Raw genomic sequence first — 20,077 nt, 5'->3', positions numbered from 1 at the left:
GAGAGGTGAAATACTAAAGCAGTCCAGTTAAAACTGATAGTAATTATAAATAACAAAGCATCTGGTGACTAGAGCAACATTAACATGCATGAGAGTAATGGAAATATGTTTCTTTTATTTAAACACAATTTTAAAAAGTTAAAGATCTGGAAAAAATAAATGTGCATTACATCCTGCTTGTGATGCCCTAGAAAGCTCCTTTTCCCATTCCCTTTTTTGCTGCTTTACATGGTTAATTGTAATGTTTTAGATACTGTTCCAAGAAAATCTGCAAAAGTACTTTATCAACATTAAGTGAAGGCAGTTGGACTTTACCATGTGCTCAGGTTCCCTTGTTGGTAGGGGTGCTTAATTGGGCTTGGACATCAGTGTTGCATTTGTTTAAGTGATTATTTGTTTTTTAAAGGGAAGAGATACCACCTTTTAAATGGCCTTTTGGAACTTTTGAAGTTCATACCTGATTTCTTGCCTGTTTAATTATGATACAATTCTTTTCTGGAGATGGTTTCTGTAAAGCTGTAACTAACAGCTGTAGAGATGTTTTAGAGCTGCTTGGCTTCCACTATGAAGATAAATTAATAATGTCTTTTTGGCAAGAGACCTGGGCAAAGAAGAATCTTGGAATATTGCAGAGAAAATAGTGTGCTGAAATAGCAGAACTCCTTGCTTCCTCATGCTTATGGATGAAGCTATGAATATTTGATATCAGTAAATACTGTGACAGCATTCTCTCTTTTAGGATGTAGGACAGTGGTGGTTTGAGGAGGAAGGAACGGCCTGTGAGGTGGGCCTCTCTGTTACTTTACTGAGCTTTTGCTGCTGACTGTATCTCATTTCTCTGGAGTTGTAGGACTTAGAGGATATTTGTTCCAGAATGAAGACTTCAGCATAAGTTTGGCTGCTTTGACATGTGGAATCATTGCGTGAAAGCAGTTCCCTCTCTGGACCCAAAGACTGCACTACCAAGTGGCAATTCTTTGCTTTTCTGTAGACTGCAGGAATCAGCATTGTGTATGAGGAGGGGGAAGTGTGACTTCTGTTCATTTCCCTCTGAATTGCTGGCCTGGAGAGGTTATCCAGGTAGCATTGCCCAAATGCTGGGTAGTGAAACAGGGAGAGGACAGAGTGAAGAGAACTATTGTGGATGCAGTGCTAGTATCCTGTGATGACAGCGTTATTACCTGGTAACCTTTAGAACTGAAACATTTTCATCTTAGTGTTAAATTGCCCATCATCAGTTCAAGCTCATTGCTTTGTCCTCTTCCTGCTCTAACTAATGAATGCTGGCCTTCCACTGTCACAGGTGCCTGCATGCAAATTATCTGGGGTATTGTGTGCATACCCTCAAGGATGAGGTTGGGAAGGACAACTGGAAGCTGTATTGTGACTGCCAAAGCAATCTAGGCATTTATAATGTTAGCAACGACATGCTGGAACATGATTCACCAAACTAGAGTGACATTTAGTTGGCTAAAAAAGTGGTTAGTCAGGGGTGCGTACCTACAATTCCGTATCTGCAGTTTGCTTCCTGGGTGTGAGTCTTGTGCCTGATGAATCTTGCTGTGAAAGTGATTGTTACTTTGCAAGATACTATCAGTCTAGACTGCAAGGTTGGTACCATATTTCAAGGTCCTTCCTCTTTAACGTGTTTGCAAAGTTTGATGTTTTAGGCGAATGAAAAATACTTCCACTTACGAGAACTGAAATGGTAATATGACTGTAAAAATCATCTCCAAACAACTCACAAACGAAACATGACATGGCTGAATCTGTGGATGCAACCATTGGTCACTTCTGAACACCTGCTGCATGCCAAACAATGTGTTTTGATTGCTGGTTTTCACTAGGTAAGCTTTTGGTCTAAGGTGAACTAACAGCTAAAGCCAGATTTCACTTCTGTTTATTCTTCCACTATCAAATTATTTGAAACAATCTGAGCCAATATGAAACCACTTTCTCTGATGAGTGTGTGCTAGATATAACTGCATTATAATGACATAAAATTATCTACTGCATAATTACATAGCCACAGTCACGAATGTCGAACAAGTAGTAACAAGAGGCCAGACACGCAAGTTAGATAACCTTTGCATTAGCATCCTGTGGCACTATCAGATGAGCAAATGCTGCATCAGAGAGAGAGGGAGAGTGTGAAAGAAACTATGGACATTGCTATGATTTCATGACTGGAAATTTCAGTTCCCTCTGCCACATAAAAGCCATTTACTTAGGCTTTTGCAGTCCCTATTGTGGCTTTTTGTGCCTTTAGAGAAATCCCTGAGACCTATTGTGGCTTAGACTAATAAATTAGTTTTTCATATTTTGCGATCAGCCTTGTTGCTTATTAGCTAAGCTTATTCCTAGATACAAACTCATGTTCTCCCTGTCTGAAACTTGCTCAGAACTTGTTCCCTCAGTATTTGTAATCAGGAAGTAGATGGTACCAATTAATTTTAAAGACTGATTGTCCTTGCTCAGTAAGAGTGGAATCTTTTTGCTTTTTACCTGTGTTGCTCTTTGCTTTTTTTGTCCAGTCTCCAAGTGTTTTGGTTCCGAATGACTCCCTGAACCTTACCTTCATTCTCTTTTCCTTGGTGAGATGAAAAGCGAAGTGCATTCTTCTTTTCTGTAGTGGTCAGGTTATTTTTTTCTTGTATATGCTTGGATTTAGTCTTCCTTTCATTAATTTTATCCTGATAATCTAACCAATTTGCAGAGAAAATGGGATCAATCCTTCCTTTATGAATTATCCTTCTTGCTCCCTCTCTCCTATCCTAGTCCATCCTCTTCCTTTACCATTGGCAGCTGCACAAGTTTCATTTGGCATACAGAGTCATTGAGATTGTGGAATCTGATTTCAATCTGCTTCCTTATTTAATAAGTAGTACTGTCCTCCCCCACTGTGGAACATTTTTCAGTCTGTATTCGTGCTATCTTCCTGTCTTGACTATCATGACCTCTTTATTCACTTGTCTCCATCTCTCTTCTGTTATCCAAAGGCCTGTGACTAAATATCCTCCTCTCCTCCTGTACCAGACATGTCTTTATACTGTGCAAATCTCATGCTGGATGTCTGATTTCCTTGCATAAAATTTTAGTTCCCTATCTAAGCACAACAAAGCTCTGCTTTCTTTAGCCCCAGCTTATTTTACTGCTCCTTTTTATCTCCATTCTCTTGCAAAAAAAAAAAAAAGATTTAAACCATTGCTATGTTAGGAGAAAAACAATTTTTTTCATGCTAATCCTTTATTTGTCAGATACCTTATCAGGCTTCACTGTCGTCTTCTAGTACTGAAGTAGAAGCTAGTGACAAAGCCAACTGCATATATCTTTGTGTTTAGCAGTTCTTTACATTAACTAGAGAATGATACTGTGCACAGTAAGAAAGATCAGACATTTTGGAAAGAGAGTACACAAAATTAGATTTCTTTTCCTACATCTTGCATCTTTTAATTTCCTTCTTCTTGTTTTACCTCACTGCCTGGCTATTTCAGACTATGAGCTCTAGGTCAGGGTTAATTAGTTTTCCTTACTTGCAGAATGGCTTGATATTATAGTATAGTTTAAGTAGAGATATGTGTTTTACTCACTGATTCCCAAATATTGGAAGCTGAGGCAAGTTTTACAATATCAATGTTTTTGTAAGACTTTTCTTGGCTGTCTAAACTCTTCTGGCTGACTACTTTGAACGTCTATTGTTGTTCAAACTATTCTTCCTAACCTCTTACAATTGTAGAGATAATGCAACCAAGGTTTTTTTCATAAATAGAATTTACTTTCTCAGCCAATTGTTTTGAACTATACGTCTGCACTTTGGAGGTTTAAGGAAGTTTCCTTCAATATTTGAGAAATCGCATAAAAATTCAATGTCTGCTAATAATCGTGTAGTCTGAAGAGAAAATCTTTGCAATAAGGGGTGAGTTCTGGGAGGGACGAGTTTATACTGTGGTTTGAAAACACTCCACACCCCTCCTTTACTGTTCTATTACCTTTGGTTTTAAATGGGAATCTTTAGCTGACGTAGATACCTGCTTATTTTCTTTTTGTAATTTTTAGTCCCCTGAGTTTCCGGAGAATTTAATTTAAAGAAACCCTCTCCTTTCAGTCTGAATGCTATGTAGAGTTTTAAAAGAATGAAAACCCCATTTATTTCTGAGATGGAATAACTATTTATTGTATGTACTTGGATATAAATGAATGTAGATTGGTTCAGTTTGTGGTGCACAGTCAGCGAACTGACTCTGACTGATTTAAACCTTTAGAAAAACAAAGCGACCTTGGGGGGAAAAAAGCTGTTTGATTAGATTATCTGTGGATGTGAGGCAGGGAATTCATGAATGATAGAGGGAACTTCAAAATGAAAGGTGGGGGAAGGCAAGAAAAATGATGAACGAAGCCTGTTAAACTGCTGAGCTCTCTTTTTCTCCAGTGCATTCAGCTCAGTGAATTAATGAGATTAAATCACATCAACCCTGATTGCTGAAAGGACTGAGCAAAGTGGGGGATTTCACTAGCAGCTTCCACAGCTGAGTTTGGCATTTGCAGGCTACCTATGATAGTGTGGTGCTACTGTTTGAAGCTATTTCCTGACTTGATAGCTGCTACAGTTTTTATTATTTTTGTGGTAAGTGTAAATTTAGTTTGCAGTTAAAAAGGTGTGTTGAAGAAAAACTATTTTTTAATAAAACACCTGTGACAACGGACAAAGCCCTAAAAAATTCAGCATGTACTCTGTGTTTCTGGCATTTATCTATTTGTCAGAATCTTCTAGAAATTCTGTCTTTGTGTAAACAGGAGGTGATCACATACACTAAGGGACAGTTTAAAAAATTTCTCAGTTTCTCCCTGATATCTCCCTATTAACTTCTTAAATGCATCTGCCACTTCCTCAAAAAACATTTCAACAGCTTGCAAGAACCACCTCCTGCTAACTGTGACCAAGTCCTATGTCTCATTCTGTGCTTTCTACCATCTCTTTTGACCTGCCTCTTTTTTCCTTATTTTTTCCCTTGTTTTCTTCTGCAGTGTTATTTTTATTTATCAGCTCAATTCTTTGCCACACAGATTATTCCTCCAGCTAGTTCTCAGTGTCTCCTGTTAATTTTGTTATGATGTCTTTCAACAATTAATCTGCTCTGGTCTGTAACCATGGAATTCTTATACATGGTGCACTTTTCCCCCCTTTCTTTATAGGGCTTCTGAGTCCTTCTGTAGTCATTTCATGCCAAAGGATTCTAAATCAGTGACTTATTCCTAATTAATCCTTAATAAGTGGCTTATTTTATTTTGATCTGAGCAAATGCAGCCCTATGAATCAGGCCTGAATTATTTTCTTGAGAAATAAAGGGGAGGGGCCAGTTACTTGGTTTGTTGGAGTTTTTTGTTGGTTTTGCTACAAACAAAAAAAAAAAAAAGTGGGTTTTTTGTGGTTGTTGGGGTTTTTTTGTTGTTGTTGGGTTTTTTTAACCTGAAATTACTGTCAGGTTGAATTAAGCTAATAGCTACAATTCTTTTAGCCCAAGCTAAATTTACAAAATCACAGTCACTGTGTTTTCTTTCCCTACCTCATATGAAATTGCTCAGTAGCTGGACATTCCTGTGTGAGGTACGCAGCATCTGAAGATGTCGATATTAACCTATAAATCTCTCATTTTTGCCTCTCAGGAGAGTGTCATAAATACCAAGTAATAAGAGATACTGAGAGCAACACACACTTATTTTAAATATTTTATCTGAAGCAGACAGCAAGTGTCCCATCCCCCCAACTATAGGTTTGTTCCTTGTCAATATTGTTTTTACACAAAATGGAAAAGCCTCCCCAGGAGCTGTTTTGGGAGCTGGGAGATGAGGATTCAGAACCATGCCTGAATCAAGGATATTGGTATTATGAGATACAAATTTGACTCAAAACCCCATATTTTTTCTGGAGATTAGTTCTTTTCCTTACATGCTTGCTTAATTTCTCTATCTGGCAATTTAGACGTAAGATCAGGAGTAATTAATCTTGAGTTTTCCAAGCAGTTTTTAAGGAATACAGTGCAATACGTTTCATCTCTTTAAATGCTCTCGCTTTTTGAGGAAATGAGGGTGTATAGCTGTTGAGGTAGTTCTTTCTGTGCAAAGAAAGTTAATGTTGAGCCATACTACTTGTGTATCAGCTAATGTAACCTCTTTCTCTTTGACTGAGAAAGACTGCCCTCTTTTGGATATGATTAGAACTGGCTCAGTTGCCAAGACGGCAGTACAAGCACTTGCAAGTTGTTCTGCTTTGTAGAAGCTGTTGAATTGTCATGGGTAGGTGTTATGGGGCACCATATTGATATCAAATTCTATGTAGCTGTGGATTTTCTACAACAGTAGTAATCGACGTTTTCATCAGGGTATGAAATTAGTTCCATTAGGGTTTTAAATATATTCAAATTTTCTGTGTAATCTTGTAATCTGTAGGGGAGGGGGTGTATATATGTATCGCTCTATCTCTTACTTTAAAAAGATTACGGAAATGTGGGATTTCCTTATTTCTAATAATTTTCCATTCCTGTGAAATTATGTCTGTCCCTGGCTACCTTTTGTTGTTGTTGTAGCAGTTCAGAGGGGTTTTTTCATGTTAAATCTAGATTGCTTTTTAGTTAACTTATTTTCTGTTGTAAAAGTCCTCTTTTTGTTGTGTTTTAACTGTTGCCCTAACCAACAGAGTACAAATAGCTTTGATCTTCAGCATCATAAATTGACAAATGTAAAGTTGCAATAGGGTTGGCAAGTAGGTGACAAAGCAAATGCCTAGGGCTTAAAGTGTCATGGAGGAAGCAGTGAAGCTTGTAAGTCAGTCCTGGGTTGAGTTCTAGCAAATATATACTGAAACCTGTAACCACCTGAATGACATTTTAAGACCTACATTAAATGTATTGATTGGAATTCACTCCTGAATGAGCAGGTGTTCAGATCTCATCAGAAAGGCCAAGAATTGGGCCTGGAATCACTAGCTACCAATTCAGAGCCTGGCACTGAAATGCTTGTGGTTCTGTAGGGTCACAAATATATCAGTTCAATTAAAGTAGACAGACCGTCTCTGTGCTTAACCAGGCTAGCAGAAAAAAAACCCTGGATTTTATACTTTCAGGTAGCACAGTGTTAACTCATGTCAGTGTTTAGAGCTTAGTTAATTAGAATGTTTGTGTTATTTTAGCAAATTTGAATGTGATTGTTTATAATGTTGTAATGTTTTAAAGACTTGGTCATGGGACAAGCTTGTGCTGTGCTAAGAGTTTGCATAGCACATTTTTACTCCAAGGAACATTCAGTCCAGGCATAAGACAAGAGATAAATTGATGGCCATAGGCAGCATACTGACATAATGTTACAGCACTGGTCAGCAGGGCAGACAGCAAAATTCCTGATCACATCCAGATAGATCTTCACATACATCCAGACATAATATTTTGACTGAAAAATGCCTGTGTGTTCTGCGTAGCATGTGCGTGTGATGCTATGGGAATACTTGAGTTGTATTGACGATGCAAACTAAACACAGAAAATGTAGTCACCACCTTGCTAAATCATGTGTACTTTATTGCCTTGTTAGATAAAGCTGCCCCTTGGCAGCCTTTCCCATCATCTTTGTTTTATTAATGAGTAGTTTTGCCTTGCATTTTGAAACAGGCCATCCCTCTTCTGGCAGACCATGCTTTCTGGGGATGCTAATGCTAGTTGTGTGTGAGATAAGTGATGACTCCCAACATGGGGAAGATGTGTAAGTAATTTATGAATTAAAGCCCTTTATAGGCTATTGAACAAACACATCCAACTGCATTAGAATGAGATTATCCAGTTATGTATTTGGAAAGAAATTCTTTTCTTTTTACTTGCATTTATGGAAGTAGTTCAGCCCAGGGTCTCTTTCACCACAAAATAGGGACTAAAAGGAAATTCTATTGGGTTGTTTCTGGTCTTCTGTTTAACCCTTTCAGGGTTTAGAGCTTCTAATTTGATAGGGGACATGATGTTGAAGTGGAAAAATTTTTGGTGTGCCTTCAGCAGAGCGAGTTTGTAGTTATGAGACACATCACTGGGATGTTTGAGTTATTCCCCTGTTTCTGAGGACAAGACTAAAGACTGTGTGTGAAATATAGTTCCTTTTTCCATTACTGGACAAACACCTATGGATTTCAGTAGGTCCAAGTCATTGCTCTGTCTACATACTTGCTGTAGATCTTCATTTATGATAATGAAATTTGGTTATTTTCAAAGAAAATATATAAACCTCACCTAACTAGTATAGCATTTTGTATTTTACTTTATTTGTGAAATTAATCAGAATGGTTAAAGCAAGACTTAGAGCAAAGACAAGATTGGAGGCAGTATAGCCAAAATCTAACCCAGTTGGGGATACCTCTGCCTTTAGTTTTGAAGAGATATTCAGAAAATAAAAGCTTGGAAGTGTTGCTGCCTAAATTAGTCAGCTTTGTTGGGGAGTTTTTCAAAGACACATAACCCCTGCCAAAATCCATTTGCTGAATAGCTTATAGTAAATAGGTAGATTGGAGTCAACTTGTAAACAATTTCATGTATGTAGTCCAAGAACTGCAGTACAAGGGAGTTTCATTTTCTCTGTTTTTTTTTTCACTTGGATTAGTAACAAGATGAGGCAGAGTAAGAAAACAGATGTATGGCTTTATTGGAAGCTTGCTAATGATTGATTTTTATGCCCTTTAACACAATTACTATGTTAAGTGCTGGCTGGCAGAACAAATGGAAGGAATATGTGTATTATCAATATTTTTAATGATTTTCCTTCTTTCAGGGAGAAGTTGCATTTAAAGTGTATTTTGTGCAGTTCCCATTTTTACTCTCAAAAAGTAATTTAAACACCAGTCTGATAAATAAGATTTTGAGTTTATATTTTGATGCCATGCAACCACAGGGGTGTCAGTTCTGTTCTTAACAGATCTTGGGAGGCATTTCCCTTGACTTCTAGCGCACCTGTCAGTCTTACATAATCAAATCTGTGAGATCTGAACACTGCAGTGCTGCTCATTTAGGATGTCTGTGTGAAAGCTAGGGAAATTACTGATGGAGATATTTATTGCTGCTCCCTGTTTCTCAACAGAGGACTGGACTGAATTGCAGGGTCTGTTGAAAGATTAGTATTTTGATTCAGATTTCATTGCTTGGCCTCATCAAGATGCTATTGTATGTCAAGTGGATTTTAATGGGAAACAAATCTTTTCCCAGTTCTCTGTTTATTCTTTAGATTCATAACTTTCTCTGCCCTCTACTTTCAGCAGGGATACTACTTCACTTTCCTCTCGGGCTGTTGAATTCTTTCACTTGTTTTGATCTCTCTTCCATCTCAAAACAGCTTTCTCTCTTGTCCACACCGTTTGTTTCTAGGTTGCCTTTTCCTTGTGATACACAAAGTTATTCTCCTCTGTAAAAGTCGAGACATACAGTGTCTGTCGGCTACAGAGCTCCTTTCCTTTGCTGCTGATATATCTCATTGAACTGAGTTGTTGGTTCTTACTCTATCTGGTGTCATTTCTCCTTTTACTACTTCTCTCTCTGAAGACTGTCCCTATTCATGTTGGAGATCATCTGTCTTTACTCTGGTGTTCATTGTAGGACCATTATCAAACCTATGTCTTCTTCCTTTCATCAATTCTCCAAGAAGTGCAGATCAGCCCTGTCCTTTCTTCTTTATTTTGTTGTGGCCACTGTGACTCCCTATTGTTGCCTTAGCTAATTTATCACATTCTCTGTTAAAGGATCTGAAGGCCTCTGTAAAGTTTGGAAGAGCAGTTAAAAATAGTTGCAGTAGTTGATAATAAAAGACTTCTGGCAAGATAGTGTTGTTTTGAGTCTCTTTAAGATGTGAGAAAGGGAGAAAAAGTGAGAGTACAGATGACGCAGTATGTATGGAAACCTCTGTGCTTGAATTGCGTGACTTACCAGTGCACACTGCACAAGGTGCAGTGCACAGTAGATGACGACTTCTTTTGGAAGATCATCCTTGTAATAAGAGTCGCTGTTTCCAGAAAAGACACTTTCAAATGGGAATATCCCAGAGCTTAACCACTTAAGTATCCTATGTTCCTGTGGGCGTTGACTTCTGGGCATTTCAACCCTTTGGAAAATCAAAGCATTCTTGTCCATACGTGATGAGGAAGTAAGACTGACAGACCTGATCTTTTTCTTCTATCCTTGCCAATGCTAGGCCTTCACAAATTAGGCAGTTGCTTGGGACATGGCAAAACAGCCCCCAGGGCGTCCTGAGGCGTCCTCAGAGCTCCTTCCCGTCCGCCTGGAACAGAGTCTCTCTCGGCGCTCTCTGTTCCACCGCTCAGAGGTCTGCAGTGCCACCACGGCACGGCACAGGCTCTCCCCGGTTCTCGCTGAAGAAAACACATGAGGTGTCTGTCCAGCATAAGGCAGAGGAACAGGCACATTCCCTGTTGCTGCCGCTGAAGGAGTAAGAAGGCGGCGACGCACTTTGCCCACCAGCGTCTTCCACCAGCAACCCCCCCCCCCCCCCCGCTTCTTTCCATATCCCATTAGCCCACATTTTCTTCCTGCCCAGCCCTCCAGTGCTGCTTAATCTCATTGACAGGGGCTGCTGCCAGATCCGCTGCCAGTTGCGGCTTCTTGGCCGCTGTTTTCGGTGTGCGAGCCGAGAGCGCCGAGGAGGAGGAGGAGGAGGGGGGTGTGTGGGGGTGTGGTGTGTGTGTGTGTGTGTGCTGTGTGGCGGAGCGGCAGCAACAGCAGCACCTTTGACGTGCCCGTCCCCCACGTGACGGCCGCTCCATTGCGGGGAGGGAGCTGAGCTGCTGCCGCTCCGGCAGAGCAGGGGAGAGCCGCAGCCTCGGCGGCGGCGGCGGCACCGGCAGCGCCTCCGCCCGCAGTGCGTGTGTGTGTGTGTGTGTGTGTGTGCTATGAGCCATCGCCGCGTCCCTCCGCCCGCCGCCGGCTGACACCGACCGCGCGGGGCGCGCCAGGAGCAGCGGGAGGAGGCGAGGAGCCGCCGCCACCGCGCAGTGACCTTGGCCCAGGAGGTAAGCGAGCAGGGCGGGGGCCGCGCTCCGCGCCCCCCCGCAGGGGTTGGGGTTGGGGTTGGGGTTGGGGGGGGGGCAGGGGCGCCGCCGCCAGGCGCCCCGGGCGGTGCCGCCGCCGCTGTCCGCGGTGCTGAAGCCGCGGGCGCCGCGCCGGGCTGCGCGTCGGGCCAGCCGGGGCTCTGCGCGCCCAGGGGCGGGGGGCGGGGGGCAGCGGAGCCCGCGCGCGAGGTCCGGGGGGCAGGGTCGGTCTCCGGGGGGCAGTGTTTGGAGTAGGGCTCAGCCCCCCCGGGCTCTCCGCAGCCGCCGGTGTGGTCTGTAGATGGAGCACATTCTTACACCTGCGTGCAAAGCCAGAGCTACGGCAGGATCTGGGCTCGCGCTTAGTGCAGCTCCCGTGTGACCGCGGGGAGGAGACGGGGCTGGCGGCGGAGCCGGTGCTTTGCAGTGAAGTACGAGGAAAGTAGGTGAAAGCAGCCGGAAAGGTTTTCTGGCGTGTTTCTTCCTTCCCACCCCCCCCGCCCCGTCACCTGCTTCCCTCCCCCGGCATGTGTGTAAGGGCACACACGTGGTGGTGAATTGAAGAGAAGTTTAAAGCATCCGGCTTGGCTTTTTGTGCGTTTGAGGGTTGTGAAAGTTTGCTATGGCCCGAGGTGTTAGGAGAGGGCACTGCGGGATGCGCAGTCGCGGGCCGAGTCAGTCCTCCCAAAACTGTGCCCTGGAAGGTGCGGAGCACCCCCGGGGGGAGGCTGCGCAGGGCGGAGGGTGTGTGCCGTGTGAGGAGGCGTCTGCATGATATGGTGGTTAGTGGTATGTCAGGGAGCTATTCGGAGTGACAATTCATTAACGTCTAAATTAGATTAACGTATTACATTCATTATTTACGGGCAAAAGAGAGTAATGACAGTAAATGGTGAATTAGCAGCTTTGCTCCAATGTAAATATCTGTTGGAGTAAGAGCTTACACTGATTCTGACAACACGTTGGTAGAAAGTCAGGTCCATTAATCATCAGGGAAGGAAGGAGACCTGAAGCGATGTCTTACTGAAACCATTTTTGCCTTTTACAGTGCAGCGTTCGAAAGCGGATCAAATCTGTGGGACATGGCACAAGGAAATAATTATGGGCAAAGCAGCAACGGGGTTGCTGATGAATCCCCAAACATGCTGGTGTACAGAAAGGTAAGCCTTTGTGTTTTTCAGAAGCTGAGGAAGGGACTTCAGGAAATGGTGAAGTCCTTGGACTCTCTTGCCTAGCAAGTGAGGCTGTTATTTTTGCTGTTTCTCTTCAGTTTGATGAATAGATGTTGCTGCTGTGCTTTGCATTGAATGGAGCAGTCTGATTTCCGAACATGATCACCTGCCACTAATTTGGGATGTTTTGTGTCTGTTCACATTTGTGTTGCCTAGTGCAGGGTAAAAAATGGCATGTATAAAGTAGATCTCTATTCCAGGTACTATTAGTGACTCCTGTTTTGAGAAATGACTGAATCTGTTGTTTTAAATGGTAAAATACGCACACGTGTCAACTTTGCATCGTGTTCAGAAACAGTTGGTTTTCGATTTGAAATAATTGATGCATTTCGTTCGCTTTCTGCTTGATACGTATGATATGTGATGGTGGTGACGTGCCAGAGATGGGAATGTTTTTTGAGTTCAAGTGTTCACTTGTAAAATTCTATTTGTAAATTGAATTAATATATTTTAAAGCTAGATACTAACTGTATCATACAATATTTTATATTTCTGTCTCTGGGCAAAGATTTTCAGAGTGCAGGGAAATCAGAATCATTAACTTAATCCATATGAAGGGGAAAAACTGATTAAAGATCTTATTTATCGGCAATTGCCACAACTTAAAAAAACCTAAACACATACACTCCAGGGATTCTCTCTGGGAATGATTTCTAATGTAGTTATTCTAATAGCATCAATATACAAATTTCCAGACATTGAACTCCAGTAGTGGAGCTTATTTAGCCACTGTGCTCTCATTTAAGTCACAGTAGATGCTTGGGGATTTTGAGATGTGTTTATACGTTTATTTTTTTATAAAGCTTTAATTGTATTTATCAAAAAAGAATAACAAAATAAATTCTAATAATAATGGAGAAAAATTGCTGTCGCAGTCTGAAATACATAATTATGCAACTACTTGTTTATGCCTAGAACACAGTGCTTTCCAACTTGCTTGTGGTTGTTTTTATCAGGTGGAAAAAATCAATATTTTTACTTTGTTAGAGGCATTGACTTTTCCTTTTGCAAGTTAACTGTAATAGAAAGCATCTGATATGTACTCAGTTTAGTCCTTGAGGTGAACTGAGGTATCATCAGTAACTGTGGTAAGTGTTATTTTCCCAGAAATTAAAAAAACAGTCTCAAATTGAAGTCTGAGGCATGCGTATTTTCAAATATGTTTCTGATTTCAGTTAGTTGGTCATATGTGGTATTTTGAAAGATTAGGCTCTTTTTACGTAAGTGAATTAATCTATGAACTTAACCTTAGTTATCTATGTGAGAATGCACATCTTGAAAAATATGGGGTTACCTTGCCATTGACACAAAGGTGTTTTAAAATGTCATTGATTGTATGAATTTATATGTGAAAATATGCTGCATATATTAAAAGCAATATACCAACGCTTATGTTGTTCTTTATGTTTAGAAAGATCAAAAGCCTATAATCTTTCCGCATTTGTCATGTACTTCCATGCTGAGAAGAGTCTTATTTAGTACGTGGAGGGGAACAGAGAAACTGTTTCTCTTCTCCCATGGTTACTCCGCTTGCGGCCCATTATATTTAGTGTGACCTCATGCCAAAACATAACATTGCCCCTTAGCAGCCTCCAGATTGAAATGGGGCTGCCGAGACAAGTGACCAGAATCCTGGTGATGCAGGGGAAATTTGAAAATGGGGAGTAGAGATAGGACACAAAACCTCAGGTATATGCTTGGCAAATCAAAGCATCAAACACCTTTTCAGTTGTCTGCAAATCAGCAGTAAAGGGATGATACCAGTTTGTGTCTTCCAGTGTAGCAGTGGTCCTTCCCTTGTTGTCACTGAAGAGCAAGTGGTGCATTGATATTAAACTTCAGAAGAACGTTGACCTTCTACAGCATTACCTGCCATATTTAGCTTTGTACGTGTCAACTTATTTTTGTAGTACAATGAATCAAAAAATCATTTAAGACTGTGCATGCTGGTGTTAGAGTACAGAGAGAAAACTAAGTAGTCCTTCCTTTGGCAGTATTCAAGGAATAAGCAACAAAATAATAGATAACTTTCTTAAAAGTCACCTGCCTTTTTCTGCAGTATGATACTGCTGTAATCCAATGTGCTATCAATTCTGTGTCTAGAACATAAGAGGAGGATAGTTAGGTGGAAATAATTTCACTTCAGAATATATAATTTCTGAATATAATTCTTTAATAGCAACAACTAAATCACAGGATTCCCTGTAATACATTTGAAAACACAATACTTCTCTGTCTGTCATTGTGTTGGAAATGAAAGCACTGTGCAGAGGGAACAAAGAATCAGATCTGCCAGCTTCATGAAGGACTGGTTTTTTTTGGGTTTTTTTTGGCCAACTGGAAAAGTATTAATAGTAGTTAGAAAAATATGTAAATGTGCTATTGGCTGACTTCGGAAGGAAAATGAATTTGAAGTCTTACATTTTGAGTAACGTTGCTGAAATTCACAAATGGGCAATGCTTTCTTCCAGTAGTTTATACAACATCAACACATGGAATAGCACACATTTTGTGATGTGTGTACCTGCAAGGAATAGATGGGACATCTGTTATTATTTGTGTTAACGAAGAACTAAAATTTGGCCATGCTGAGTGAAGACTGTTACTTGGGCTATAAAACACATTTCTGTAATCTGGTCATTCTGCTAGTCTGTCTAACTCTTGGACACAATCTGAACTAAGTGTCTTCTAAACTACGTAAGGTTACAGCCCTGAGTTTCCTAAATCCTGATTCTGTCAGGAGCATTTATAGAAAATTCAATACAGAATGAAGTTCCAGTGTTCACAAATCCAGTATTTAAGGCATGAATTGTTATAGAATCATTAATGCACCTTAAGTAAATTGCAAACTCTTGACAAAAAGGGCTGTTTTTCTGGTTTTTAAAATGTATTTTGTTTGTGATTACTTATTTGAAGGGTTGAAGAAAGATGAATTATCAAATTGTAATCTAGAGTATATAAAGTGTAGATAGCCTGTTATTCTCATTGTAGCGTGTATTCATAGAGAAAGAAGGGTTTCACTATATTTTGCTTTCAGATATGAAATATGTTTTTAAAAAATCAGCATAGGATAATTAAATATTTAAGGCATACACAAGTTAGAATTACTTATTTGAATCTGTGACGGAAAAGATAGAAGCACAGATAAATAGTTCCTTATATCATTTTTACACTGCCTTTTAAAATGCTTGTGTCTGTTTTTATGCCTTGGGCAATACTTTTTATTTTAATAGCATGCCAGCTTCATTATTCTTTTTGGCTATCAGCCTAATTATAAAGTAGTGACATGTGACACATCATTGGTACTGACATACCTTCGAAAAAGTCCTGAATTCTTCTGCTAGTAGCCCAAGGCAAACATGAAAACTGTAAAGCCCCTGCTTTTACTTCTGCTCCAACAGAATCCGTTCCAGTCTGCAATTAAAAGCAATAAGATGCTAGAATCCTTAGTATTTTAACATCACAAGTTGCTCATAGATAAATCTTGGGTTTCAACAACTCTAACTGCTGCAAGCTAGGTCTTAAAGAAGAAATTTGAGATATAATATAAGGCCCACACTGTGCAGCTTTTTTAAGTTTCAGAGCCTGACCTGTCTTCTTTTTTTTTTTTAAAAAAAAAAAAATCTCATGCGTGGCACAAATAATTAAAAGAATAAGAGTTGTCTTTGAGGAACTTCCATTTTAGACTTAAATGGTAAACCTTGGTTTACCTTTCTAGTCTGAGTTTTGCTTACATATTATTCAAACATATGCTGCAAGGATTAGGAGTTCTAATTTGTAAGTTTAGTGGTTATCATATTGCTGTCTAAACTAGCTATATTTCAGACATAAGATTAGCTTTGTCTGCGAAGTAATATTCTTGTGACTGAGACTTTGATTCTCTACCTTCCTCACTGCCCCAAGTGTTAAAATAGCTTTTACCAAAGCTGATTAGAATTGCTAACAGTTGGGGCCTTCAGTGCTGTAATAAAGATAATGTGGTGTTTCTTCTGTTCTTGTGACAATTGTTGAAGGTCATATATGTCGGTGCTCATGTATAGCAAGGGCTGAATTTATAATCTCAAGCTACTTCTTCGTTTATTGTGATCTGATATTCTTCATAGAAACCATGCCTGCAAAGCGTGTTACTTAGCAAATGTTGTAAAGGAGCAATAGCTGTGCAGTGGCAACATTTGAGGAAATAGTGACCAACATCTTCTAATAATGATTCTTGTCTCCTAAGCTTATACCAGAGATGACTTCTAGTGTAGTGTACAGATAATACTATGTTCTCATGTGACTTTTATCAACTGCTCTCTTAGAAAAGATTGTAGGAAGAAAATGTTATCGCAGATAACTGTATTCCTTAGAGCCTGTGAGACTAAAGAAGGACATGGTAGGTGGGATTTTTTTCTAAGTGTTGTCACTCTCTTTGATAAGGGAAGAATTAGTCTGATAGATTTCTGAATATGCCACTACAACCTATGGAGGCATCTTGCTCCTGGTGTAAACTACAGAGTTTGTAACTACCTTGCAAATGCCAGAGCACTCTTAAGATACTATAGATAAATGGGTTTTGCTTTTTTTTGGATTATTAATTAAATTGCAGTATACCACTACATTATGCAGTTTCTTCCAAGAAGAGTGGTACTGTAGCGAGTCTTGGATGCTGGTCTTGTTTTTATTCCAACATTCATCATTATAGAATTGACAGAGAAAGGTCTGCATGTGTGGACCTTAGGAACTCCAGCTCTAGGAAGAACAAAATTTACCTCCCTATCCAGTGTGAAAGTTATGAGGATGTTAGTTCTGGAGCGGTTGGCTGATATTGAATTAAGCTATCACAGAGGTACTATTTAGAGGGCGGGAACTTAATACTGAAGGACAGAATAGTTGCTGGATGCTGTGGAGTGCCTTTCATGTGGTGAGACTGCATGTTTCCCTGTATGCTCTCACCCTCGCATTCTGTATCTACCCCCTGTGCAGTGATTTGCTTTGATGCTGTATCCTCTCCCGGAATGGTTATTGTTAGTACTAAGTGTACCATGTATGTTTTGGCATCATTTGTGATAAGAGCAGTATAAAGGATTTGATCGTCTTCACAACCATGTCGAACCTCTGAAAATACCAAGGAAATCAGATTTTAAATGTGTCTGAGTCTGCAGGAGTAGGGCGCCTGCCCTGTATATTTGCTTTGGTGATTCCTGCTGGTATTTTCCATCCTTCTGTTCTCCTCCTCCTTCCACTAGGTGTAGAAATGTATCAAGTGATATTGCAGTGAGAGGTTAACTGCTGCTTACTGTTCTGAGCTTGATGTGCTTGGATCACTGGCATTACTGTCAAATGCAAAAACCCCACAGAATTCTGTGCCACCATGTTACTTCCTTTCTCCATCCCACATGTGCCGTCTGAAAACTGTATGTGCCTGTTTTGATTGTGCATTGTCATTTTCAGTTTCTCTGCTTCTTTCCTTTGAAGCAGTCTACATTTGTAGCTATGGAAACAATGATGCTATTGATAGTGACGTGCAATGGGAGTCAGAAATTGTTTGTTTTGGAGTTCAGAGTTTTGTTTTCTTTTACTTCAGAAATACAACATTCTGTGTGGACTGCAGGAATTTTTATAGTAACCTCTATGATAATATTTGACAGATTCCCAAAGTTGATATGAACTATAATGAGGCCACATTAAAATACTTGCATGTAAATTCAGCTTGTTAAAATGTGGCTGTTTTCCCAATTCAGGAATCACAAACTAGTTAAAGCTTAGCTGTAGTTTTTAGTACAGGAAGCACTACACCAGCTTCTTCAAATCAGTCTGTAAAGCTGCTAAAAGAGAAGAAATTTGACTTATGAAGTCCATTTTCAAATCTAAATCCCAGGTGAAGGCTAGAAAGAACAGAATAAAGTCACCAGCAGAATATGTTTAATTGTTTGTTATATGCTACAAAACTTTTCAAAATGCTGGGGAAAGGTAAAGACTGCAGTTATATGGTAATATAGAGTGTGGCCAATAGCTGCTTTTCAACTATATCTCTAAAAAAATAAAGCTTTTAAAAAAGAGATGCAGATAATTATTCTCTGTGTCACAGATGGGTAAACTGAGGCATGACAGTGACATGTCAGAGCAGTGGAAAGTCCTTTTTTTTTTTTTGTAAAATAGAGCAAAGTATTTTCTACGGAAGAGACACCTATTAGGGTTAAGCTTGACAAATACTACCAGGAATAGCGTTGGGTTTTGTTTTTGTTTTTTTTGTTTGTTTGGTTTTTTTTTGTTTGTTGTTGTTGTTTTTTGGTGGGTTTTTTTAATGGAAAAGGATTGCAGTAGTAAGGGGAAGAAGCTGGAAATGTAGAAGCATACAGTCAAGGCAAGAAAAGTCTGGATTTTAATAGTGCTAATATGAACCTTACAAAAATGAATAAGGGAAGAAAACTGAGGGTGGGATTAGGTGGAGGAGGAGATTGACCAATTTAGGAAAAAAAGTACATGTACAATTTTACATGGTGAAGGGGTCAGCTGAGAATTTTGATTTTTAGTCTTGATTGCCACCAGCTATAAAAAAACATTGAAGATAAAAAGTTTGAGCTAGTTATTAAAGTACATGTTGTAAGAGTAATTGAGAATAGATATAGTAGGGGTGAAGTTGGCTGGGAAGCCACAGGGGACATTAATCCTTCGTGCTGAACTGTCTGAGAAGCAGAGTTGGGAACTGCAGCTTCATCTGGAGAGTGAGATCTGCCTGGGGTTAGTGCAGGAGAGCAGGCTGGCCAAGAAAGGGAGCTACAGGAACAGGCATAGGAGCATCTCATAAAGCCATTGTAACTGTCAGTGAAGATTTTTCTAGATAACATACAGACGTCTTTAACTGACAGAGATGGGAGCTTGGCATTTGGACTGTTTAGCCTCCTAAATTTTGGGGCCTGTTTTTGCTCGTGTGTGTGTGTATATCTATGTTTGAAAACTTCCTTTGTCAGATGCTGCTATGGATCTCTCTCAATTTGTTTGTAATGCTCTGTGTGTCTCTGAAAAGACAGCTTTATGAGCTGAGTTTCAGAGAAGCTGCTTTGTCTGCAAAGGTGATCGGGGCATCAAAAGCCAGAGACGTCACACTTGGGTTTTTTACTGTTACCTGCTCTTCCTTCAGATATACTTCTGGCTAAAAGTTCATTGCTAATGAATAGGAACTGGAGAGATGACACTGTAATCTATATTTTTTATCCATATTTTCCCAATGCCTATTTCTCAAGATTTTTATAATTGTGCTATTTCTACTCAGTTGAGGACATCTTTGATAGCCATTAAATGAAATTTGCGGTGCATTAGATCCACAGTGTCATTCAAATGAGAAATCTTTTTGGGGAAGTGTCTCAGAATTTATCATACTGTATTCATATCAAAGATGTGCTGGTTTAATTAAAAAAACCTTAAGCAAGAGCCAAATAGACCCTGAGGACCATCCAGATAGAAATGTATCATCATGGTGAAATCACCATTCTCCTGGCATCCTTGTACCATTTTTACTGAAACCAGGTAAAATGGGAATGTTGAAGCTGTATTAACTCTTTTGCATCACTACTGCTGGAGTTGTGTGTTTGCTTTCATGTATGTACATGCATATGCACTTACAGTATTTCAGTAGTCTGATTTAACAAACAGATTGGCAATTATAAATATCCTCGCAGAAGTGCAGAGTCCTGCTGCTGTGGGACAAACAATGGCAGTGGGGTGGGTCTGCTTTCATGACAGAGTCTGTGAGGTCAGGACTCTTACTGGCATGTTGCTTTTGTGGCTGTTCTTCATTAT

At 39.9% G+C, this 20,077-nt stretch overlaps 1 protein-coding gene across 11 annotated transcripts in view; it reads left to right on the top strand.

The window, feature by feature from the left end:
- Nucleotides 1-10,791: 10,791 nt before the first annotated feature.
- Nucleotides 10,792-20,077, top strand: part of RGS7 (regulator of G protein signaling 7) — a 246,294-nt gene continuing 237,008 nt past the window's right edge. For 9 of the 11 annotated variants that reach the window (XR_012632895.1, XR_012632896.1, XM_074896832.1 and 6 more), the window contains exons 1-2: nt 10,792-11,045; nt 12,112-12,223. Coding sequence is in view for 8 of the 11 variants with exons in the window: in XM_074896832.1 (XP_074752933.1) it covers nt 12,146-12,223 (78 nt within the window). In the remaining 3 variants the exon portion in view is untranslated. Of the gene's footprint in view, nt 11,046-11,822; nt 11,853-12,111; nt 12,224-20,077 lie in introns of those variants that run through there. The other 2 variants (XM_074896833.1, XM_074896841.1) reach the window with 2 other exon arrangements.

Source organism: Athene noctua, chromosome 1, assembly GCF_965140245.1.
Source record: "Athene noctua chromosome 1, bAthNoc1.hap1.1, whole genome shotgun sequence".
Lineage (NCBI taxonomy): Eukaryota > Metazoa > Chordata > Aves > Strigiformes > Strigidae > Athene > Athene noctua.
Note: the sequence above shows the minus strand (reverse complement) of the source record. Positions and strands in the feature narration are given on the sequence as shown.